At 39.9% G+C, this 26,274-nt stretch overlaps 1 protein-coding gene across 1 annotated transcript in view; it reads right to left on the bottom strand.

Annotated features, from left to right (window-relative positions):
* KIAA0232 (KIAA0232 ortholog) overlaps positions 1 to 26,274 on the bottom strand; it is a gene marked incomplete in the record, with an annotated part of 538,324 nt that overhangs the window by 76,877 nt on the left and 435,173 nt on the right. The window contains 1 exon segment of the mRNA XM_053704159.1: positions 14,347 to 14,437. Coding sequence (XP_053560134.1) covers positions 14,347 to 14,437 — 91 coding nt within the window.

Below are 26,274 nucleotides of genomic sequence, written 5' to 3'. Positions count from 1 at the left end.
AGAAGATGTTATATAGTGGTTGAATTTATTAAGGAGCCTGAGATAGGGAAGTGGACATATATATCCATTGTCCTTAGCAATTATTAGAAGTTTTACGTTTTCACTCAGATCATATGCCTAAAGACTATTGTTGTATTCATATTTTATTGCTGTAGCAAAAAAGTGGACATCGTACACAAAGATCATCCCCTTACTGCTAAGACATAGTACTTTTATGGAAATCGTACTTTACATTGTAAAGGAAGGAGTTATAACCATCTTGTTCATTAATACCTGCTGGGGCTAAAGTATTTAACCAAAATATCCAGCGGCACTCTGCTTGTAGCAGCATATTTTCTACATTCCCTGCTCTGATCCCAGGTTTAATTACTTGTAATACCGATATTTTCAGTTCTGGTTTAGTACTGTGATTTCTTAAGTAGTGTTTAGCTACTGGGGTTAGATTCTTGCCCTTCTCTTGATCTTTAAGGCAGTTTTTAATACTACTGATATGCTCACCCAGTCGTGTACGTAGTTCCCTAGTAGTGATCCCAATGTATCTTTTGCCACATTTACATAGCAGACAGTACACCACATTTTTAGTTTTGCAGTTTGCAAATCCAAGCATCCGTTTTATGCTTCCTGTTCGTGTCTTATATTCTCTTTCATTAGATATGTACTGGCAAAAACTGCAAGTGCCACAAGCATATGTTCCGCATATGTATTTATTCGTTTTCCTTTTTGTAAAATGGCTTTTAACCAGCAAGCTACCTATTGTTGGTGCTCTTCTCCAGCTTGTCTTTATTCTATCACCTACATATGGTGATAAGTCTTTGTCAGACTTCAAAATTCCACTATGTTTATTCAAGATATTTGAGATTTTGTCATGGTTGTTATTATAGGTAGTTACAAATCTGACTTCCTTTTCAGCAGTTCTAATCTTCTTTTTAGGAGTCAAAAGTGTATCCCTTGGTGTTCTTTTCGCTCTCTGGTAAGCTTTGCGTATTACTTTACGACTGTATCCTCTCTCCTTCAGTCGTTGTTTCAATTCTCTTGCTCTCTCATTAAAGACTTTAAAGTCCGTACAGTTTCTCCTTATTCTGAGAAATTCTCCTGTGGGGATAGCATTTTTGGTTCCTCTGGTATGGCAACTATCGTATTGGAGAATTGAGTTAGTAGCTGTTTCTTTCCTAAACAGATCAGTTTTTATGTAATTGTTCTCATCTCTATAGATATTGATGTCCAGAAATTCCACTTTGTTTCTGTTTATGTGGTATGTTAGTTTCAGATTGATGTCGTTCTGATTAAGTTTGGTAATAAATTCCTTAAACATCTCTTCACTGCCCGTCCATATTATGAAGAAATCATCTATGTATCGACACCACATATTTACATGATCAGTATATTCAGACATACTGTCAGTGAAAACATATACACTCTCCCACCACCCTAAATAGATGTTAGCATAGGTGGGGGCGCAGGATGACCTTACACGTAATTCAGATAGACTTACTTACAGTTCAACCCTAATGTGTAACTATATACAAAACTTGCTATGCTAGTTCAGGCTCACAATGGTTGAGCTCTGTATTTAGCATCATAATTCGCGGAAGTGTACCTTCCCTCCTTGTATTGGATTAACTATTGTTGCTAATGCTAAGTACTCAATAACATTTGAGACCAGCAGTTACCCACTTGACATAATTTGCATGGCCATTATTTGGCACTGCAGCATTCATCATTTTTTATTTTATTTTTAACACACAACACACGGAGTGAATGTTTATCACCTATACAATATTTTTTTATTGAGTTTAATAAAAGTTATGTTTTATGTAGATATAACCCAGTCCTATACATCTACTCACAATACGAATTCCTATTAGCCTATTTTGAGTGCTCAGGTATATCCATTTCTTCTTCTCATATTTCTATCTTAAGCCATAACGCCCTGCGTGCTAAAATGACAAAACCTGAATTCTTTGCCGCTAATTTAGCCAGTTGAAAAGCGGCATCTGTAATAAAAGAATTAGCCAACTTAAGGGCCTTGATCCTGTCCATAATCTCCTCTAATGGAGTCTCCATCTGAAGAGCCTCTTCTAGAGCCTCAAACCAGAAAGCAGCTGCAGTAGTTACAGGAACAATGCACGCAATAGGTTGAAGAGAAAAACCCAGATGAACAAAAATTTTCTTCAGGAGACCCTCTAATTTTTTTATCCATAGGATCTTTGAAAGCACAACTGTCTTCGATAGATATAGTTGTATGCTTAGAGTAGAAATAGCTCCCTCCACCTTAGGGACTGTCTGCCACGAGTCCCGCATGGTGTCAGATATGGGAAACATTTTCTTAAAAACAGGAGGGGGAGTGAACGGAATACCTGGTCTATCCCACTCCTTAGTAATAATATTCACAATCCTCTTAGGAACTGGAAAAACATCAGTGTAAACAGGAACCTCTAAGTATTTATCCATTTTACACAATTTCTCTGGAACCACTATAGGTTCACAATCATCTAGAGTCGCTAATACCTCCCTGAGCAATATGCGGAGGTGTTCAAGCTTAAATTTAAAGGCAGTCATATCAGAATCTGTCTGAGGAAGAGTCTATCCTGAATCAGAAATTTCTACCTCAAATAACAAATCCCTCACCCCTACTTCAGAGCATTGTGAGGGAATATCAGATACGGCTACTAAAGCGTCAGACGGCTCAGCATTTTTTCTAAACCCAGAGCTGTCCCGCTTTCCTTGTAGACCAGGCAGTTTAGATAAAACCTCTGTGAGGGTTGTATTCATAACTGTGGCCATGTCTTGTAAAGTAAAAGAATTTGACGCACTAGAGGTACTTGGCGTCACTTGTGCGGGCGTTACTGGTTGTGACACTTGGGGAGAGCTAGATGGCGAACCCTCATTTACTTCTGACTGAGAATCATCTATTGCTCTATTTTTAAGTGCTAATATATGTTCTTTATAGTTTATAGACATATCAGTACAATTGGGACACTTCTACGAGGGGGTTCCACAATGGCTTACAAACATATTAAACAAGGATTTTCCTTGGTGTCCGACATGTTAAACAGGATAGTAATGTAACAAGCAAGCTTGAAAAACACTGTAATCAAAGTAAAAAACACTTAGAAATAAAACGGTACTGTGCCTTTAAGAGAAAAAAAGCTGCACCAGTTCTGCAAAACAGTGTAAAAAAGCAGTAAACTTAACAAAATTTTTACAGTAGCATTATAAAGGCTTAGTAACTTTGCACAGCTATGCAAATAAACAATTAACCCTTTAATGGCAAAAATGGATTGAAAAAACGTTAAACCCAGTAAAAAAAACTTTCAGCACCATGCTCTGCTGTGGCTCCTACCTGCCCTTCAGAAAGATTTGTGGGGGAAAAACTTCTTTAACAACCCTCAAACACAGCAGAAACGACAGGAGAAGCAGTGATATGTCTCAGAGGAAAGGAAACTGCGCAACTGAGGCGCGAAAATAGGCCCCTCCCACCTCACTCGATGTTTTGAGGCCTATCAGAGAAACACCAGAGTCTCTTAATTAACCATGTGAATTACAAAACTCAAAACCAAGCCACAATGACCCCTTTAGTCCCTTTAAAAAAAGTTATAAATGCATCAAAAAAACAAAACGTTTTTTCGTTACAGTGTCACCAGTAACTAATGAGCCCTTCAAGCAAGCTGAAATTCCTATTAAAGTATCTGAATACAGCTTACCCTTCCCTCATGGGGATATTGCCAGCCTTTTCTAGATTTAACACAGTCTGTCTAGAAAAATATATAGACGGAACATACCTCATATGCAGCTTAGCCTGCAAACTGTTCTCCCAACTGAAGTTTTCCAATACTCTTCAGGCCTTGTGGGGACAGCAGTGGATCTTAGTTACAAAGTGCTAAGATCATCATCCTTCTTGCAGAAATCTTCATCCCTTTTCTGCCAGAGAGTAAATTGTACCCACCGGTACCATTTTAAATAATAAACTTTTGCTTGAGAAGTAAAAAACTAACATTTTAGTCACCACATAGCTCTTTGCCCTTCCTAGCAGTTAAGCAGGCAGAGAGAATGACTGGGGGTGGAGCTAAGGGGGGAGCTATATAGACAGCTCTGCTGTGGGTGCTCTCTCTGCCACTTCCTGTAGGGAAGGAGAATATCCCACAAGTAAGGATGAATCCGTGGACTCGATACATCTTACAAGAGAAATAACTATTAAAGGCATTTGCTACTTCTAAAGGGAGATGCAGGGTATGGTTGTCCAGAGTGACAGTGTGGGGTTGGGAGTGGATTGGAGGATTTTGTAAGTTATTTATGAGTTTCCAAAACTTTCTAGGGTTTAATATGTTATTGTTCAGATTTTCACAAAAATATTGGGCCTTGGCCAATTTTGTTTGTTTAGAGCATATATTTCGCCATTTTCTATATACACAGTGATCGTTCATAGAGCTTGTATGTTTGAATTTTGACCACAATGAATCCCTCCCGAAACTGGTACATTTGAATGAGGTCAGCTGTGATCCAATTCAGGTGTGCTTCTTTTACTCTCACCTTACGCAGCGGGGCATGTAAATTCCAAACTTGTAGGAGTTCAGACTGAAAGAATTCAACTGCAGAGTCTAGATCAGGGATTAAGTTTAATCTGTGCCAGGGTAGGTTCTGGATGTCAATTAGAAAAGATTGAAGATTAATTTTTTGAAGGATCTGGTGATTTTAACCTTGGGAGAGGATTTAGTTACCTTTATTTTGTGCACGCAGTACACTAAGCAGTAATCACTGATATTGTTAGGGAGAACACCGGCCTCCTGGATTCGGTCGGGAGAAGTGGAGAGAATCCAGTCGAGCAGGGTGTGATTATGGTGATTATGATTATTTTGGGTGTTGAGCTATGGTTTCACTAAGGAGATGTGCTATGTCAGAAATGGAATGCACAGGAGAGCTAGGTGGGCGGTAGATTCCTGCAACAATGATTGATTTACTGCACGGGATCTCAATTTTGCCAGAAAGGAAATCAAAGGTGGCAGAAGAGCTATATTTTTGTAAAGGGGTGTACTTTATGGAAATGTCAACATAAATTGCAATGCCGCCACCTCCTCTCTTTGCTCCATTATTTCTATGGCATGAATACCCATGTATTGCAATGGCAGAGTCAGGTATTTTTGCGATTAACCACGATTCAGAGATCACAATGATATTGAGTGTAAGGTATCCCAGATAATGGAATGATAAAATAGAGAATACTTCAGAATACTGATTTTTCAACTAGGTTGTCAAAGAAACAACAAAAGATTGCTGGTGTGAGAAATTGCCAAAGGTAAAAATGGAGCCACCAAAATACCCTGAGCTTTGATTACAGACAATAGGGTTCCCAGAAATTCTAGGAGTTGTAGCCAGACCAAACAACAAACTGAAAAATTTGGTCCAGGAAAGAAAATAAGATATTTTGATACCAAAATTTTTAACCATAATGCACTTATGGTTAAAAACAAAGACTTTGCATTGATACAAATTTCAATCATAGCATCACAAATGAAAGAATTAGCAAGGCAGACATTTTACACATAATAGAATAAATATAGAGAGTGGTGTGTGTATGCAACAACACACCACGCCCTTAGGGGGCGCTTCCTCAATAACAACTTATATTATAAAGAAAAGATATATGGATATATCTGGTAAATAAAAGGTCATTTGTTGGAATAAACCATCAGTTTTTGTAAAAGTGGGTGACAGCAGATGTGGAACTGAGTTAACAATATGAAATAAAATAAAATAAAAGCATAAAAAATAGAAAGCAATGTTAATATCAGACAATAATATTGTCAGTATTAGCAATATGAAAAAAACATTAGAAAAGACAATAAAATAAAAAATAACTGTGATAGTCTTTATAATCAAACTGTTGATAATCCAGACGTTTAGGCTGCACTCTGTCAAAGGATGGCTATCCTGATATTTGGAATCTAGAAAAGAATAAAATACAGAGGCGCCAACATGGCCTAATATCGCCCATATAAGAGAAAATAACAGCACAAGGGAATGTGAATACTCACAAAGCACCCAATTGGTGCTGGTGGAGCGGGCTGAAACTTCACAGTGGTCCAGCACACTGAGTCCTTGACGCAGAGACAATCATGTATCCTCTGGAAATCCAATATTCAAGTGCCTATAGATGTGTGAGAAAGCAAACCAAACATGGTCCAATATCATCAGGACAAGGAGAAAATAGCCCCAATTGATTGCACTTACTAGAAGGTAAGCACCTGCAGGTGCAAATTCAGCAAACTGGAACCAAATCGTCGCCCAGTAGACTATAGTAGGACAATCCTCAGCAAGTACCAGGAACAGTAGAAAAATATCACAGGGGGTGCTAAAAACCACAAAAGTGTATATAAAAAATTTAAAAAAGTCTTTATTAACACAGCGACGCGTTTCTCAGCCTACTCAGGGGTGTTTCATCAGGCTACCAGGTTTGCTTTCTCACACATCTATATGCACTTGAATACAGGTAGCCCTCAGTTTACACCGGGGTTAGGTTCCAGAAGGAATGGCTGTAAATCGAAACCGTTGTAAATTGAAACCCAGTTTATAATGTAAGTCAATGGGAAGTGAGGGAGTTAGGTTCCAGGCCCCTCTCAAAATTGGCATAAGTAACACCTAATACATTATTTTTAAAGCTTTGAAATGAAGACTTTAAATGCTGAACAGCATTATAAACCTAATAAAATAATCACACAACACAGAATATATAATTAAACTAAGTTAAATATACAAAAACATTTGCTAAACAGCATTATAAACCTAATAAAATAATCACACAACACAGATTTTACTTGCATTTTTCTGCAAACAGTTCTTTCTATGCATTCCAATCTGGACTGATTTATAGACAGGAAGATCTTGTTCCTTTGCAAGCTGCTCGATAGCTCAGGTCTGGTTACACTGATTAATTTCAGCTTGCTTGACTTGCATATCTTTGCTGCAACACAAGCAGACAGCTCCACCTACTGGCTATTTTAATCAATGCACTGCTTCTCAATGCTTTTCAATAGCAGTCACATGACTGAAAAAAAGGTTGTTATTCTGAAACGGTGCAAATTGAACCGTTTTAAAACGAGGGCCACCTGTATTGGATTTCCAGAGGATACATGATTGTCTCTGCGTCAAGGACTCAGTGTGCTGGACCACTGAAGTTTCAGCCCGCTCCACCAGCACCAATTGGGTGCTTTATGTTTGAGTATTCACATTCCCTTGTGCTGTTATTTTCTCTTGTATGGGCGATATTAGGCCATGTTGGCGCCTCTGTTTTTTATTCTTTTCTATTTTACACATAATAGAATAACAGTTTCCTCCAATCAAATCTGATAAAAAGAAATTGCACCACAGAGAAGCAGCACATGTGACAAGCAATAACCACGTCTGTCTTGATTACTGAAGATTTAAGATAGCCCTCTAATAACCATATATCCATTGGAACTCTGAAGGAGGTGTGTTACAACCACTACAAAGCTTAGTGGTTCAGATGGCTAGGTTATCAGCAAAATGTACTAAATAGATAAGGTTGTTGTGACAGGAGGGTTAACAACTATAGAATATAGTGATAGTTAACCCCTCTGTCTTACTCTGGCCAAATAAACACTGTCAGTGTACACAGAGGTATACATGTACATATGTAATGGCAAGGTGGAATTCCAGATTATCAGCTTACTTTAGTATAGCAGTGGTAAGCAGTAAAACTATAGGACAATATCTTAGATGTGATCAGCAGAATTAATTCAGTACAGTACAAGTCTATTATACCTTAACTAACATCAATTTAAATGCCCAGTAGAATACCAGATAATAAACTTTAAGAGCAGTTAACTTTTAGTAGAAGCATGAGAGCTGAGCAGATTATATAGGTGTCAGCAGTATTATAGGTTAATACGACCTGGTTGCAAAAGTCCTGGAACAGGGGCTGATGCTGAAAGAAGCGTGGTCCGTATTCGGTTTGCAGGTACAAGCTGGGATCTTGCGAGAGAGGCAAGAAGTGCTACGGGCGGTAGCTGATGACGTCAGCAGCTCGGATGAGCTCTCTCACAAACAGGAGGCAATTACACTGTAACGGTTTGAACAGCGTTAGGAAAACTGTCCGCTCTCAGTTGTAGCAGCTGTTCTCAGGAAGTGCTGATCAGGTATAGGAAAACGTAGCCAAAGGATGTTACGTATGAGAGCTGAATGTAGCGGAAGTAACCGAGTTAGGAGCTTCCAAAATAATCCAGGAGGGAAGAGCCTTATATAGTGAGAGGAATTGTTAAGCCTTAAAGGTACAGGGTGAATAAAGCAGTAGGAAGAATGGAAGGATTCTGACAAGGTGCTATCTTCTAGTCGGATTATAGTTTTCTTAGCTTAAGTAAAGATGGCTCTATTTACTTTTGGAATGGACTACTAGAGTTCTAACTTAGTATTAGGAATTTTTAAACTTTGGATAGGGTAAACAAGGAATACCCGGTTTATTCCATTCCTTATAATTTCAGATATGCATCAGGAAAAGGGGGGGGGGGGGGAGCTTTCACAGATTTTATTGCAGGTTTTAAAAAGTCAAGCTGCTTAGCAGATATAAAAACAAATGTGATGGTGCACAAAAAAAAGGATAAAAGTCCCAGGTAATCACGGTGGTAATGCTCAGCAGGTGAACCTCAGGGGAAAAAAAAAAAAAAAAAAAAAAAAAGAAACATATAGTAAAGTTCCATGGTTATGTGAAATTTGCAGCAGAACCTAGAAAAGGTACTCACATTGTCTAGAGCTTCAAAATCAAGCTCTAGATATATAGGCACAGGAAGCTCCTATTAGGAGGCAAGGCAAATAAGGATGTTCTAGCTCCAAAGGATGAATCAGAAGTGGTTAAAAAGTACAACACATTTATTAAAAAAAAAAAAAAGTCACAAGGCATATGAGACTGTCCCAATCAGACTACTACAAACAAAAGACTATCACAATGTCCAATGAATGTTCTGTTAGTCCGGTAAGGAACAAAGCTCCGCCCCTTATGTGACGTCAATACTCCAACTATCGTTTCCCCAATCACAGCTTGGCTTTTTCTAGACCTTTAGTACTGCCAATTCAATACATAAGGGAGTAAATCAGTTAGTCAAATACATTACTCATTTTAGGATAAAGGTCTTTTTTCATCTATACTTGATTAGCTATTCATGACATCACAAGAAAATGGGTGTGATGTCTAATAGGAAGCAAATAATAGGCTGCATTTTGGGCGGCACCTCCACTTTTGACAAAGCCCGTAGGCGTAACATGTTAAGGGAGGAATGACAGAATTGTTGGGTGTCCAGTAGTTTTAATTTTGCACTAGTCCAAGTGGTATTTCTTATGTATTAATTAACTATGGGGGGAAGTGTTATTTCCTTAGGAGATCTGTGGTTCGGGCTTATCCAATTCTAGCTAATTTAAGCTACTTATGTAGCACATACCTGTAATTTCAGCACAAATTATTACTGCCCTAGGGCAAGTTTTGTGCTACTCATATTTCCTTTACTAACCTCTTGTGGTGGTTGCCCACAGTACAAATTACAAGCATATGATATTTAACTAACAATAAGTATTTTTAGTGGCAACACTTGACAAACCTGGGGTAAACTGTACTGTATAGTGCTTAGATACACGGCAGTGCACTGAGTACAATCCATATAAACAATTTGTATTTATGTATATACAGGTTAAACGTTAAGCTTAATTTACAGTGGCTTCTGGATCACTGTACAATCTAAGTGTGGCCTTAGGGCATATAGACATTCCTTATTTGCACTAAGCCTATACAATTCACAGTGGGGGTGAGAGGCCTCTCTATACGAGTCTTGCTGTTCGGGAGTTTCTGAAACCAGCTGATTTAGGTTACTACTGTAATAAATAAAATCGCATATCTGCACATACCTGCCTGGTGGCAAGCTTTAGTGTTAAGCCCACAGGCACACTAACAAGTAATTTGTATAAGCCTCCTTGCTAAGTATTACACTCCTTTTTAGGTTGCTGAAAATCTTATAACAAAAGTATACGATAGGTAACTTTTTAATTAATCAATAGCAACCAATACAAAGGTTGTTGCGACTCATTGGTTACACTGTAACTTAACATTTGAATACACGGTAACTCCTGTGGTTTCATTTATACACACACGCTCCATTTCAGATATTGGGCTGTACATATGACGGCGGAGATCTACCTCTAGTCTTTGGAGCAATGAATATTCTAACTGTGACCCACGGGCACACTAACAAGCAATCTGTATAAGCCTCCTAGCTAAGTATTACACTGGTTTAATTTATATACATACGCTCCATTTTAGATATTGGGCTATACAAATGACGGTGGAGATATACCTCTAATCTAATCTGTGGAGCAATGAATATTCTAACTGTGACCCATGGGCACACTAACAAGTAATTTGTATAAGCCTCCTCGCTAAGTATTACACTCCTTTGGAGGTTGCTGAAAATCATATAATAAAAGTATACGATATGTAACAAATCAATAGCAACCTTTACAAAGCTAGTTGCGAGTCATTGGTTACACTGTAACTTAACGTTTGAATGCACGGTAATTCCTGTGGTTTTATTTTTATACAGATGTTCAGTTCTGGATATTGGGATGTACAAATGACGGCAGATATACCTCTAATCTGTGGAGCAACTAATATTTTAATCGTGACCCACGGGCACACTAACAAGTAATTTGTTTATATAAGTGCAAACTACATGTAATTTACAAGGTATCAATACCTAGCCATAGTACTACTGTTGCAGTACTCTACCACAGAGTACATATGGGTACATTTTATTTTAGTATCCACATAACACTCTGAGGTATACAATTTATGAGTACACACTTTGACTGATTAGTGGCCCCTAAACAGATTGGCCTCAATTTTGCAGGGATGTTAGCCCACAGCAGATTATAAACATACCTTTTCCATTAAGGTTTACCACAAATCCTCTTTAGGTTGGAGTTACTATCAATGATATCAATTCAGGATACGAATTTGTAACTATCCACAATTTTCACTACATCAGTTTGAAAACTACTTGTACTTGCTGCAACTGTTTTTATTGTGTGTAACACTTTTTAAATAAAACTAATAAAGTTGATATATTTTAAAACCTATATACACTAAGCCCATATGTATGATGGCAGAGTGCTTTTCTGGTTAGTATCCTGTCCAGCTCTCTTGCTGGAATTGTTCTTGTATATGTTTCTCTCTGATACTCAGCAACTATACACAATTACATATTATATTAGATTATATTCTATACATTTAAATAAAGTGTTCCCTCAAAGTAATAAGAGTGGTGCCATTGCTCATCTCTCAAATTGTATCTGAGAAAGATTGGCTAATGCAATCCTAGAGTCAGAAGCCTTAGTATCAGGCACATGTTTAAATTTTTTCTTACACTTACCCGATGAAGGGAAAGCTGACAAAGCCGCAGTTACTGCAGAAGAAATCTGCACGGCAAAATCCCCAGGTAAATAAACACCCCCAGGTGGATGAAAGGACACAGAAGGCACAGTATGAGAAACCATTAAAGCTTGGGACGTTTGAGGAGAAAGCCGAGGCATGTCACGCACAGCATTAACCTGAGAGACATTAGGCTCAGAAGGGAGTATTTTTTTTTTTTTTAAAAAAAGACCAAGTCTTTGCTAAGCAGGAGGAACAAAACTGCATTGTTAAGACAATACGAGACTCTAAACATAGTAGGCATTTATCCACAGACTATTCTAATTCTGGGTCCATGATAACAGAATAAACTCCAAGCAAATTAGAAAAAAAATATTAAGTTATAAAAAATAAAAACCGTTTATACTTTGTGCTGTTATAACAGAGTCAAAAATAAAGTCAGAAACACACTCTAGCAGTTTCCTTAGTAATATTGCCTGACCTCCTACCGGACAGATTGAATCCCCACTAGTAGTTGGGAGCGATACTCTCCAGTAGCAGAGGAATCAACCTCTTCAAAGACCTGCAAAGTCGACACAGATTGCTTCATAAGCAATCTCAAAAGTCCTCTAAACCCCTTTACGGTTATCCTGTAAACCATTAGATGTCTACCAACTGCTGTTTTTTAAAAACTGCAGTTAAATGTCGATAGCCTGCATTAAATAAATGAAATCCATTTCCTCTGAACCTCTAGCCCAGTCTCTCTTCTCATACTGTGTACCCACATAAACACTGCTGTTTTAGCCTTTATTATTTAGGAACACATAAAAAGTGCAAACACATCTTGTCCACAATATAAATCCTTAAATTGAAAGGATTACTATGTCCCCAAAGGATCAACATGAGGATTAACCTCTTAAGTGAGCTGTCCTCCAGTACCTAGAAGGCAAAGGCACTTACCTTAGATCCTGATCCTTAGGTGTGGCAGGTACTTTACTCCCTGTCATGGACTTGTAGGAAAATAAAGAACAGAGTAACCAACTTTGACTTATTTCAAAGGGAAAGCAAAGTGTTAAAATAAAAGGACTACCTCGCCACCTTTTAACTGCTTAAAAGCCATCACTTCTCTTACTTTAGAGATTGACGTGGACACAGCTAAAACCCCAATCTTGCACGGAAAAGTACCCATAAAAAGATTAAAATCTTCAGACACCAACTTCTCATAACCTCCATTGACAGAGGCAAAGAGAATGACTGGGGATTATGGGTAAGGAAGTTACACTTTACGGCTTTGCTGGGGTGTTCTATGCCTTCTCCTGCTGGCCAGGAGTTGAATATCCCACTAGTAATTAGAATGATGTCGTGGACGCTCCATGTCATAGGAAAGAAAACTATTTAGTAGTCTTGAGTCATGTAGAACAGTTCTTTCCTGAAGATTAAAATTGAGCTTAATGTAATGTATAGGTGAAGTTCGTTCCTTGACTAAGCACTTCCTCAGTGAAGGAACACAGTTTCTTCCTCACTTCTGTATCCAGACGAAATTGCTCTCCTCCTCTTGCCATGTAACACTGATCCGCAGAGATGCCCTCTTTTGTGCCCAGCTGATGCCTCCCTCAATTCATGCTAGATGTGATTTTTAAAATGTATCCTGAGTATTCCTAACTGCAGCAAGATAGTGTGCACATTCCATAAACCCACTAGATAATGCCAGGTCTTCAGCTGTTTGCCCGTTTTTATTGCATACATTTAATTTGGCTTCTCTAGCAACAAGCACACTTAGACATTCTAAGATTCCTGATCAGGCTGCTTTATGGATCAAAACCCCAGTTTTGCATAACCAACACTGTTATAGAAAATACACTTAACCTCTGTGATTACCTTGTATCTATGCCTTTGCAAACCACCCCCTTATTTCAGTTCTTTTGACAGACTTGCATTTTAGTCAATCAGTGCTCACTCCAGGGTAACTTCACGTGCATGCGCTCAATGTTATCTATATGAAACACATGAACTAATGCCCTCTAGTGGTCAAAATGCATTCAGATTAGAGGCAGTCTTCAAGGTCTAATAAATTAGCATATGAACCACCTAGGTTTAGCTTTCAAATAAGAATACCAAGAGAACAAAGCAAAATTGGTGATAAAAGTATATCGGAAAGTTGTTTAAAATTACATTTCCTATTTAAATCATACATTTTTTGTTTGGACTTGACTGTCCCTTTAACTGCACACCCAGATTCCATCAGCTGGCCCAGGATGTCACACTCCTTGCTAAACATCTTGTCAAAAGATGTATCCGATTAGGGTAGGATTGCGATCAGTATGTATTTTTACTTCAACAAGCTCCTGTGACGCTTTGAGGGCTCTGAATAAGCAATTGTCTGACAAGACGACAGCAGCCTGATGTAAACAGTGAATCTTTCCTTGTATTATTGATTCACTGTTGCGGTCTCTGCTGCATGTTTGCTCTGTCATATCCCTAGCCCAAACGAACATTTGGAGGGTTGCTATTAGATAGTCAAATGTCTTACCAAAGTCACACAATTTATAATTTATTTTCAACATTTGAGGGGCAATTGTGTGACTTTTGCAAAACATTTGACTATATCTAATAGCAACCCTCAAATGCTCGTTTGGGCTAGGGGTATGACAGAGAGCAAACATACAGCAGAGACTGCAACAGTAAATCGATAATAGAAGAAAAGATTCACTGTTTACATCAGGCTGCTGTCGGCTTGCCTGACAATTGCTAATTCACTGACTCAAATCGATGGGTTCTGCACTGCATCGATGCCGCATCGCAATGGCGATTATTTTCTGCACCCCTAAAGTGAGCGTGCAATTTCTCCAAAATACCTGGCTACAGGTTTTTTTTGTTTCTTTTACTGTACATGTTTCAGGATTAAAGAAAAAAAAATTATAAAAAGTAGAGGCATCACTTACATTTCTGCTTGATCCTTTCCTACAGGAGATAATGCAGTTTCCGGAGACTGAGATCCATCTAACTTCTTGATATTTTTCTCTTCTGTTAAACCTTAAAAAGAAACCTTTTTAATTGCACTATTCAAATAAGACACTCTTGCGCAAACACACAATTTTGTTACTTTTTGTTATATCTAAAAAGCAGTAATTATTATAATTAAAAGGTATATGAAACCAACATTTCTTTTGTGATTCAGCCAGAGCATACTGTTTTTAAAGTTTCCAATTTACTTCTATTACCAAATGTTCTTAATTCCCATGATATTCTGTGTTGAAGATACCTAGGTAGGCATCTGGTGCAACACATAGCAGAACACAGTGCTGCTATCTAGTGCTCTTGCAAATGGATAACATTCTTGCAAAACTGCTGCCATATATTGCTCCGGAAATGGGATGGCTCCTCAGCATACGTCTCTGCTTTTCAACAAAAGTTACCAAGAGAATGAAGAAAATAGTAAATGAGAAAGTTGTTTAAAATTGCATGTTCTATCCGAATCATGAAAGAAAAAGTTTCATATCTCTTTAAGACAACACCAACTTGGAGTACGAATAAAATTATCACCCATAAATAAATTCCTACTCCAGAGGCTCTTATAATTTAAAGCTAATAAAAAGACCAAAACTCAGGCCGTTTGCTTCAATATATGACAAACTGCACATGGTGTGGAGGGAGGTCATAATGTGGTATGCTCCCCCCATCCCCAAAAGGTAGTATTGCACAGGCATTCCCTATAGGAATGGATCTTTACTATTTAGAGTGTTTTATGGTTATGTGCTTTCCGGTTGAGATATTCGGTTCCAAACAGTTAATTCATCTGTCACTTTTGTATTACCCGAGAGTGAGAAGTATAGAAGTTCTGGTGACATTGAGAGGCAACTAAAAAGTACTTTTTTATCCATTGAACCAAATTACTGACTCTCCTATAAAATGAGCTAGTGAAATTTCCTATATGCCCAACAACACATTCTCCTATGCTCTATTTGAATCACAAAAGAAACGTTTGGGATTTATGTCCCTTTAATCCCTTCGATATGACAAGCCCTTTTCGTCATGCAGGGGGATCGCTGATGAAACACTGTTTTCGGCGATCTCCTGCACTATAGGCTGGGGATTGTTGGTAGCCTATTGAGCGGCACTCCCAGACTTCAAGGGGCCGAACCAGAATGCACCTGTAGCTGGAAAAGAGCTGGATTTGGGAGAGGTTTTTCATACCCATTAATCTCAGCATGCTTACAAAGCTACAAACCTCCAAGACCCATTATTTAAAATAGAATTGTCTGCTATTTCAAATGATGGTGGACTTGGGAGCAGTAATAGAAAGCAGAACTTTTAATAATGAAAAGTACAAAACAAAAAAAAACATTGGGATTTGCTTGTGGATGTTACATTATATGAACAATAAAAACTACCCCCTGATAACACAAAGGTGTAGAGGTGCCTGAGGTTTAGTTAAAAAAATTTTACTGTCTAATCTAAAGGGTGGGGGTTGTTGACTCTCCATGTCCGGAAAGAAAGAAAATCGATCATCAAGTTTTTTTTATACTAAGACCAGTTTTATCAATTGCAACAAGTTTTTTTTTGGTTCTTATATTTGTAGCATAATTGTTATATTTATTGTTCCATATTCATATACCTGCATAATCGTCTCGTATTTATCGCTTATTTGTTGCTTATTTTAATGTTGCATAGTCTCCAATAGCATTATATATTTGCTGCTATATGATCCACATATTTCTAAATATTCGCCAATAATTGCCGTATTTTTTAGTCCAAAGGATTGTTACATTGTATCTTTTTATATATTGTTTTTCCACATTTTTGTTATGTAGATTTATGTGCTATGTCAGTATTATACTCTAGTAAAATACCATTTCTTTCATGTAATTGGCAAGAGTCCATGAGCTAGTGACTTATGGGATATACAATCCTACCAGGAGGGGCAAAGTTTCCCAAACCTCAAAATGCCTATAAATGCACCCCTCACCACACCCACAATTCAGTTTTACAAACTTTGCCTCCTATGGAGGTGGTGAAGTAAGTTTGTGCTAGATTTCTACGTTGATATGCGCTTCTTAGTAATTTTTGAAGCCCGGTTCCTCTGAGAGTGCAGTGAATGTCAGAGGGATGTGAAGGGAGTATTACCTATTGAATGCAATAGTCATCCTAACGGGGATCTATTTCATAGGTTCTCTGTTATCGGTCGTAGAGATTCATCTCCTACCTCCCTTTTCAGATCGACGATATACTCTTATATACCTCTACTGATTCTCGTTTCAGTACTGGTTTGGCTATCTGCTATATGTGGATGGGTGTCTTTTGGTAAGTATGTTTCATTTACTTAAGACACTCTCAGCTATGGTTTGGCACTTTATATATAAAGTTATAAATATATGTTTGTACTTATATTTGCCATGATTCAGGTTTATCAGTATATTTCCTTTTTGCAGACTGTCCGTTTCATGTCTGGGAAATGCATTTAAAAAAAAAAAAAAAAAATAAAAAAAAAAAAAAATTCTTACCTGTGGTTTTCAGATTGACTTTTTTCTAAGTGCGGGATGTATTAGGCTCGCGAGAGCCCAAAATGCTATAATTTATTGCGTCATTCTTGACGCGATACTTTTTTGGCGCGAAAATTACGTCTGACGCAAATTTGTCATTTCTGGCGTCTTAGTTGGCGCCGAGTGTTTCACGAGGTTGCGTCATCTATGACGCTCATGTTTAGTTCCGGACGTTTTTGGCGCCAACATTTTTTTTACTGTTTGTTGTGCGTCATACTTGCCGCCAAATATTTTCATTATTTAAAACCCCATTCTTTTTGCCTCTGGTCTTTTTTTCAATGTCAGAGGCCTATGCTTTTGCATTTTTTGAAATCGATAATTTTGCTTTATATGTTATTTTTTCTCTTACATATTGCAAGATGTCTCAATCTGATCCTGTCTCAGAATCAGATACTGGAATTCTGCTGCCTGATGTCTGATCTACCAAAGGTAAGTGCATTTGTTGTAAACTTGTGGTAACTGTTCCTCCAGCTGTGGTTTGTAATAGTTGTCATGATAAACTTTTACATGCCGATAATGTTTCCATTAGTAGTACAGTAGTTCATTACCTGTTGCTGGTCCATCAACATCTAATGTTCAGGATATTCCTGTAAATTTAAGAGAATTTGTTTCCAATTCCATTCAGAAGGCTTTGTCTGCTATTCCGCTTCTAATAAACGTAAGAGGTCTTTTAAAATTTCTCACAGAGATGATGAAATTTCAAATGACCGACAACATACTGATTTATCCATCTCTGATGAGGATCTGTCTGATTCAGAGGATCCTGCTTCAGATATTGACACTGAAAAAACAGAATTTATGCTTACCTGATAAATTACTTTCTCCAACGGTGTGTCCGGTCCACGGCGTCATCCTTACTTGTGGGATATTCTCTTCCCCAACAGGAAATGGCAAAGAGTCCCAGCAAAGCTGGTCACATGATCCCTCCTAGGCTCCGCCCACCCCAGTCATTCGACCGACAGACAGGAGGAAATATATATAGGAGAAATCATATGATACCGTGGTGACTGTAGTTAGAGAAAATAATTCATCAGACCTGATTAAAAAAACCAGGGCAGGCCGTGGACCGGACACACCGTTGGAGAAAGTAATTTATCAGGTAAGCATAAATTCTGTTTTCTCCAACATAGGTGTGTCCGGTCCACGGCGTCATCCTTACTTGTGGGAACCAATACCAAAGCTTTAGGACACGGATGAAGGGAGGGAGCAAATCAAGTCACCTAAACGGAAGGCACCACAGCTTGCAAAACCTTTCTCCCAAAAATAGCCTCTGAAGAAGCAAAAGTATCAAATTTGTAAAATTTGGCAAAAGTGTGCAGTGAAGACCAAGTCGCTGCCTTACATATCTGGTCAACAGAAGCCTCGTTCTTGAAGGCCCATGTGGAAGCCACAGCCCTAGTGGAGTGAGCTGTGATTCTTTCAGGAGGCTGCCGTCCGGCAGTCTCATAAGCCAATCGGATAATGCTTTTAAGCCAAAAGGAAAGAGGTAGAAGTCGCTTTTTGACCTCTCCTTTTACCAGAATAAACAACAAACAAGGAAGATGTTTGTCTGAAATCTTTAGTAGCCTCTAAATAGAATTTTAGAGCACGGACTACATCCAAATTGTGTAACAAACGTTCCTTCTTTGAAACTGGATTCGGACACAAAGAAGGTACAACTATCTCCTGGTTAATATTTTTGTTGGAAACAACTTTCGGAAGAAAACCAGGCTTAGTACGCAAAACCACCTTATCTGCATGGAACACCAGATAGGGCGGAGAACACTGCAGAGCAGATAACTCTGAAACTCTTCTAGCAGAAGAAATTGCAACCAAAAACAAAACTTTCCAAGATAATAACTTAATATCTACGGAATGTAAGGGTTCAAACGGAACCCCTTGAAGAACTGAAAGAACTAGATTTAGACTCCAGGGAGGAGTCAAAGGTCTGTAAACAGGCTTGATTCTAACCAGAGCCTGAACAAATGCTTGAACATCTGGCACAGCTGCCAGCCTTTTGTGAAGTAAAACAGATAAAGCAGAGATCTGTCCCTTCAGAGAACTTGCAGATAATCCTTTCTCCAAACCTTCTTGTAGAAAGGATAGAATCTTAGGAATTTTTATCTTGTTCCATGGGAATCCTTTAGATTCACACCAACAGATATATTTTTTCCATATTTTATGGTAAATTTTTTTAGTTACAGGCTTTCTAGCCTGAATCAGAGTATCTATTACAGAATCTGAAAACCCACGCTTTGATAAAATCAAGCGTTCAATCTCCAAGCCGTCAGTTGGAGGGAAACCAGATTCGGATGTTCGAACGGACCTTGAACAAGAAGGTCCTGTCTCAAGACCTATCCTGAGGAAGGGCGTGGCCCTTACCCCCAGTGATATCAGAAATAATCTCTTTCAAGTCAGGGCCAAACAGCGTTTTCCCCTTGAAAGGTATGTTAAGCAATTTGTTCTTGGAAGACGCATCCGCTGACCAAGATTTTAGCCAAAGCGCTCTGCGCGCCACAATAGCAAACCCTGAATTTTTCGCCGCTAATCTAGCCAATTGCAAAGTGGCGTCTAAAGTAAAAGAGTTAGCCAATTTGAGAGCATGAATTCTGTCCATAATCTCCTCATAAGAAGAATCTTTATTGAGCGACTTTTCTAGTTCATCGAACCAGAAACACGCTGCTGTAGTGACAGGAACCATGCATGAAATTGGTTGTAGAAGGTAACCTTGCTGAACAAACATCTTTTTAAGCAAACCCTCTAATTTTTTATCCATAGGATCTTTGAAAGCACAACTATCTTCTATAGGGATAGTAGTGCGTTTGTTTAGAGTAGAAACCGCCCCCTCGACCTTGGGGACTGTCTGCCATAAGTCCTTTCTGGGGTCGACCATAGGAAACAATTTCTTAAATATAGGGGGAGGGACAAAAGGTATGCCGGGCCTTTCCCATTCTTTGTTTACAATGTCCGCCACCCGCTTGGGTATAGGAAAAGCTTCGGGGGGCCCCGGGACCTCTAGGAACTTGTCCATCTTACATAATTTCTCTGGAATGACCAAATTCTCACAATCATCCAGAGTAGATAACACCTCCTTAAGCAGAGCGCGGAGATGTTCCAATTTAAATTTGAATGTAATCACATCAGGTTCAGCTTGTTGAGAAATTTTCCCTGAATCTGAAATTTCTCCCTCAGACAAAACCTCCCTGGCCCCCTCAGACTGGTGTAGGGGCACTTCAGAACCAATATCATCAGCGTCCTCATGCTCTTCAGTATTTTGTAAAACAGAGCAGTCGCGCTTTCGCTGATAAGTGGGCATTTTGGCTAAAATGTTTTTGATAGAATTATCCATTACAGCCGTTAATTGTTGCATAGTAAGGAGTATTGGCGCACTAGATGTACTAGGGGCCTCCTGTGTGGGCAAGACTGGCGTAGACGAAGGAGGGGATGATGCAGTACCATGCTTACTCCCCTCACTTGAGTAATCATCTTGGGCATCATTTTCTCTAAATTTTGTGTCACATAAATCACATCTATTTAAATGAGAAGGAACCTTGGCTTCCCCACATACAGAACATAGTCTATCTGATAGTTCAGACATGTTAAACAGGCATAAACTTGATAACAAAGTACAAAAAACGTTTTAAAATAAAACCGTTACTGTCACTTTAAATTTTAAACTGAACACACTTTATTACTGCAATTGCGAAAAAATATGAAGGAATTGTTCAAAATTCACCACAGTGTCTTAAAGCCTTAAAAGTATTGCACACCAAATTTGAAAGCTTTAACTCTTAAAATAACGGAACCGGAGCCGTTTTTATATTTAACCCCTATACAGTCCCTGGTATCTGCTTTGCTGAGACCCAACCAAGCCCAAAGGGGAATACGATACCAAATGACACCTTCAGTAAGCTTTTTCTATGTATCTGAGCTCCTCACACATGCATCTGCATGTCTTGCTTCCCAAAAACAACTGCGCAATAGAGGCGCGAAAATGAGGCTCTGCCTATGATTAGAGAAGGCCCCCAGTGAAAAAGGTGTCCAATACAGTGCCTGCCGGTTTTTTTACATAATTCCCAAGAATAAAATAACTCCTCAAAACTATGAAGTATTAAAAATGCTTATATATCAATCGTTTTAGCCCAGAAAAATGTCTACCAGTCTTTAAAGCCCTTGTGAAGCCCTTTATTCTTATTTAATAAAAATGGCTTACCGGATCCCATAGGGAAAATGACAGCTTCCAGCATTACCAAGTCTTGTTAGAAATGTGTCATACCTCAAGCAGCAAAAACAGAATTTATGTTTACCTGATAAATTACTTTCTCCAACGGTGTGTCCGGTCCACGGCGTCATCCTTACTTGTGGGATATTCTCCTCCCCAACAGGAAATGGCAAAGAGCCCAGCAAAGCTGGTCACATGATCCCTCCTAGGCTCCGCCTACCCCAGTCATTCGACCGACGTTAAGGAGGAATATTTGCATAGGAGAAACCATATGGTACCGTGGTGACTGTAGTTAAAGAAAATAAATTATCAGACCTGATTAAAAAAACCAGGGCGGGCCGTGGACCGGACACACCGTTGGAGAAAGTAATTTATCAGGTAAACATAAATTCTGTTTTCTCCAACATAGGTGTGTCCGGTCCACGGCGTCATCCTTACTTGTGGGAACCAATACCAAAGCTTTAGGACACGGATGAAGGGAGGGAGCAAATCAGGTCACCTAAATGGAAGGCACCACGGCTTGCAAAACCTTTCTCCCAAAAATAGCCTCAGAAGAAGCAAAAGTATCAAACTTGTAAAATTTGGTAAAAGTGTGCAGTGAAGACCAAGTCGCTGCCCTACATATCTGATCAACAGAAGCCTCGTTCTTGAAGGCCCATGTGGAAGCCACAGCCCTAGTGGAGTGAGCTGTGATTCTTTCGGGAGGCTGCCGTCCGGCAGTCTCGTAAGCCAATCTGATGATGCTTTTAATCCAAAAAGAGAGAGAGGTAGAAGTTGCTTTTTGACCTCTCCTTTTACCAGAATAAACAACAAACAAGGAAGATGTTTGTCTAAAATCCTTTGTAGCATCTAAATAGAATTTTAGAGCGCGAACAACATCCAAATTGTGCAACAAACGTTCCTTCTTTGAAACTGGTTTCGGACACAGAGAAGGTACGATAATCTCCTGGTTAATGTTTTTGTTAGAAACAACTTTTGGAAGAAAACCAGGTTTAGTACGTAAAACCACCTTATCTGCATGGAACACCAGATAAGGAGGAGAACACTGCAGAGCAGATAATTCTGAAACTCTTCTAGCAGAAGAGATTGCAACTAAAAACAAAACTTTCCAAGATAATAACTTAATATCAACGGAATGTAAGGGTTCAAACGGAACCCCCTGAAGAACTGAAAGAACTAAATTGAGACTCCAAGGAGGAGTCAAAGGTTTGTAAACAGGCTTAATTCTAACCAGAGCCTGAACAAAGGCTTGAACATCTGGCACAGCTGCCAGCTTTTTGTGAAGTAACACAGACAAGGCAGAAATCTGTCCCTTCAGGGAACTTGCAGATAATCCTTTTTCCAATCCTTCTTGAAGGAAGGATAGAATCTTAGGAATCTTAACCTTGTCCCAAGGGAATCCTTTAGATTCACACCAACAGATATATTTTTTCCAAATTTTGTGGTAAATCTTTCTAGTTACAGGCTTTCTGGCCTGAACAAGAGTATCGATAACAGAATCTGAGAACCCTCGCTTCGATAAGATCAAGCGTTCAATCTCCAAGCAGTCAGCTGGAGTGAAACCAGGTTCGGATGTTCGAACGGACCCTGAACAAGAAGGTCTCGTCTCAAAGGTAGCTTCCAAGGTGGAGCCGATGACATATTCACCAGATCTGCATACCAAGTCCTGCGTGGCCACGCAGGAGCTATCAAGATCACCGACGCCCTCTCCTGATTGATCCTGGCTACCAGCCTGGGGATGAGAGGGAACGGCGGGAACACATAAGCTAGTTTGAAGGTCCAAGGTGCTACTAGTGCATCCACTAGAGCCGCCTTGGGATCCCTGGATCTGGACCCGTAGCAAGGAACTTTGAAGTTCTGACGAGAGGCCATCAGATCCATGTCTGGAATGCCCCACAGCTGAGTGACTTGGGCAAAGATTTCCGGATGGAGTTCCCACTCCCCCGGATGCAATGTCTGACGACTCAGAAAATCCGCTTCCCAATTTTCCACTCCTGGGATGTGGATAGCGGACAGGTGGCAGGAGTGAGACTCCACCCATAGAATGATTTTGGTCACTTCTTCCATCGCTAGGGAACTCCTTGTTCCCCCCTGATGGTTGATGTACGCAACAGTTGTCATGTTGTCTGATTGAAACCGTATGAACTTGGCCCTCGCTAGCTGAGGCCAAGCCTTGAGAGCATTGAATATCGCTCTCAGTTCCAGAATATTTATCGGTAGAAGAGATTCTTCCCGAGACCAAAGACCCTGAGCTTTCAGGGATCCCCAGACCGCGCCCCAGCCCATCAGACTGGCGTCGGTCGTGACAATGACCCACTCTGGTCTGCGGAATGTCATCCCTCGTGACAGGTTGTCCAGGGACAGCCACCAACGGAGTGAGTCTCTGGTCCTCTGATTTACTTGTATCTTCGGAGACAAGTCTGTATAATCCCCATTCCACTGACTGAGCATGCACAGTTGTAATGGTCTTAGATGAATGCGCGCAAAAGGAACTATGTCCATAGCCGCCACCATCAACCCGATCACTTCCATGCACTGAGCTATGGAAGGAAGAGGAACGGAATGAAGTATCCGACAAGAGTCTAGAAGCTTTGTTTTTCTGGCCTCTGTCAGAAATATCCTCATTTCTAAGGAGTCTATTATTGTTCCCAAGAAGGGAACCCTTGTTGACGGAGATAGAGAACTCTTTTCCACGTTCACTTTCCATCCGTGAGATCTGAGAAAGGCCAGGACGATGTCCGTGTGAGCCTTTGCTTGAGGAAGGGACGACGCTTGAATCAGAATGTCGTCCAAGTAAGGTACTACAGCAATGCCCCTTGGTCTTAGCACAGCTAGAAGGGACCCTAGTACCTTTGTGAAAATCCTTGGAGCAGTGGCTAATCCGAAAGGAAGCGCCACGAACTGGTAATGCTTGTCCAGGAATGCGAACCTTAGGAACCGATGATGTTCCTTGTGGATAGGAATATGTAGATACGCATCCTTTAAATCCACCGTGGTCATGAATTGACCCTCCTGGATGGAAGGAAGAATAGTTCGAATGGTTTCCATCTTGAACGATGGAACCTTGAGAAACTTGTTTAAGATCTTGAGATCTAAGATTGGTCTGAACGTTCCCTCTTTTTTGGGAACTATGAACAGATTGGAGTAGAACCCCATCCCTTGTTCTCTTAATGGAACAGGATGAATCACTCCCATTTTTAACAGGTCTTCTACACAATGTAAGAATGCCTGTCTTTTTATGTGGTCTGAAGACAACTGAGACCTGTGGAACCTCCCCCTTGGGGGAAGTCCCTTGAATTCCAGAAGATAACCTTGGGAGACTATTTCTAGCGCCCAAGGATCCAGAACATCTCTTGCCCAAGCCTGAGCGAAGAGAGAGAGTCTGCCCCCCACCAGATCCGGTCCCGGATCGGGGGCCAACATTTCATGCAGTCTTGGTAGCAGTGGCAGGTTTCTTGGCCTGCTTTCCCTTGTTCCAGCCTTGCATTGGTCTCCAAGCTGGCTTGGCTTGAGAAGTATTACCCTCTTGCTTAGAGGACGTAGCACCTCGGGCTGGTCCGTTTCTACGAAAGGGACGAAAATTAGGTTTATTTTTTGCCTTGAAAGGCCGATCCTGAGGAAGGGCGTGGCCCTTACCCCCAGTGATATCAGAGATAATCTCCTTCAAGTCAGGGCCAAACAGCGTTTTCCCCTTGAAAGGAATGTTAAGTAGCTTGTTCTTGGAAGACGCATCAGCCGACCAAGATTTCAACCAAAGCGCTCTGCGCGCCACAATAGCAAACCCAGAATTCTTAGCCGCTAACCTAGCCAATTGCAAAGAGGCGTCTAGGGTGAAAGAATTAGCCAATTTGAGAGCATTGATTCTGTCCATAATCTCCTCATAAGGAGGAGAATCACTATCGACCGCCTTTATCAGCTCATCGAACCAGAAACATGCGGCTGTAGCGACAGGGACAATGCATGCAATTGGTTGTAGAAGGTAACCCTGCTGAACAAACATCTTTTTAAGCAAACCTTCTAATTTTTTATCCATAGGATCTTTGAAAGCACAACTATCCTCTATAGGTATAGTGGTGCGTTTGTTTAAAGTGGAAACCGCTCCCTCGACCTTGGGGACTGTCTGCCATAAGTCCTTTCTGGGGTCGACCAAAGGAAACAATTTTTTAAATATGGGGGGAGGGACGAAAGGAATACCGGGCCTTTCCCATTCTTTATTAACAATGTCCGCCACCCGCTTGGGTATAGGAAAAGCTTCTGGGAGCCCCGGCACCTCTAGGAACTTGTCCATTTTACATAGCTTCTCTGGGATGACCAACTTGTCACAATCATCCAGAGTGGATAATACCTCCTTAAGCAGAATGCGGAGATGTTCCAACTTAAATTTAAATGCAATCACATCAGGTTCAGCCTGTTGAGAAATGTTCCCTGAATCAGTAATTTCTCCCTCAGACAAAACCTCCCTGGCCCCATCAGACTGGGTTAGGGGCCCTTCAGAGATATTAGTATCAGCGTTGCCATGCTCTTCAGTATCTAAAACAGAGCAGCCGCGCTTACGCTGACAAGTGTTCATTTGGGCTAAAATGTTTTTGACAGAATTATCCATTACAGCCGTTAATTGTTGCATAGTAAGGAGTATTGGCGCGCTAGATGTACTAGGGGCCTCCTGAGTGGGCAAGACTCGTGTAGACGAAGGAGGGAATGATGCAGTACCATGCTTACTCCCCTCACTTGAGGAATCATCTTGGGCATCATTGTCATTATCACATAAATCACATTTATTTAAATGAATAGGAATTCTGGCTTCCCCACATTCAGAACACAGTCTATCTGGTAGTTCAGACATGTTAATCAGGCATAAACTTGATAACAAAGTACAAAAACGTTTTAAAATAAAACCGTTACTGTCACTTTAAATTTTAAACTGAACACACTTTATTACTGCAATTGCGAAAAAACATGAAGGAATTGTACAAAATTCACCAAATTTTCACCACAGTGTCTTAAAGCCTTAAAAGTATTGCACACCAAATTTGGAAGCTTTAACCCTTAAAATAACGGAACCGGAGCCGTTTTAAACTTTAACCCCTTTACAGTCCCTGGTATCTGCTTTGCTGAGACCCAACCAAGCC

This window comes from Bombina bombina, chromosome 2 (assembly GCF_027579735.1).
Source record: "Bombina bombina isolate aBomBom1 chromosome 2, aBomBom1.pri, whole genome shotgun sequence".
In the NCBI taxonomy this organism is placed as follows: domain Eukaryota; kingdom Metazoa; phylum Chordata; class Amphibia; order Anura; family Bombinatoridae; genus Bombina; species Bombina bombina.
Note: the sequence above shows the minus strand (reverse complement) of the source record. Positions and strands in the feature narration are given on the sequence as shown.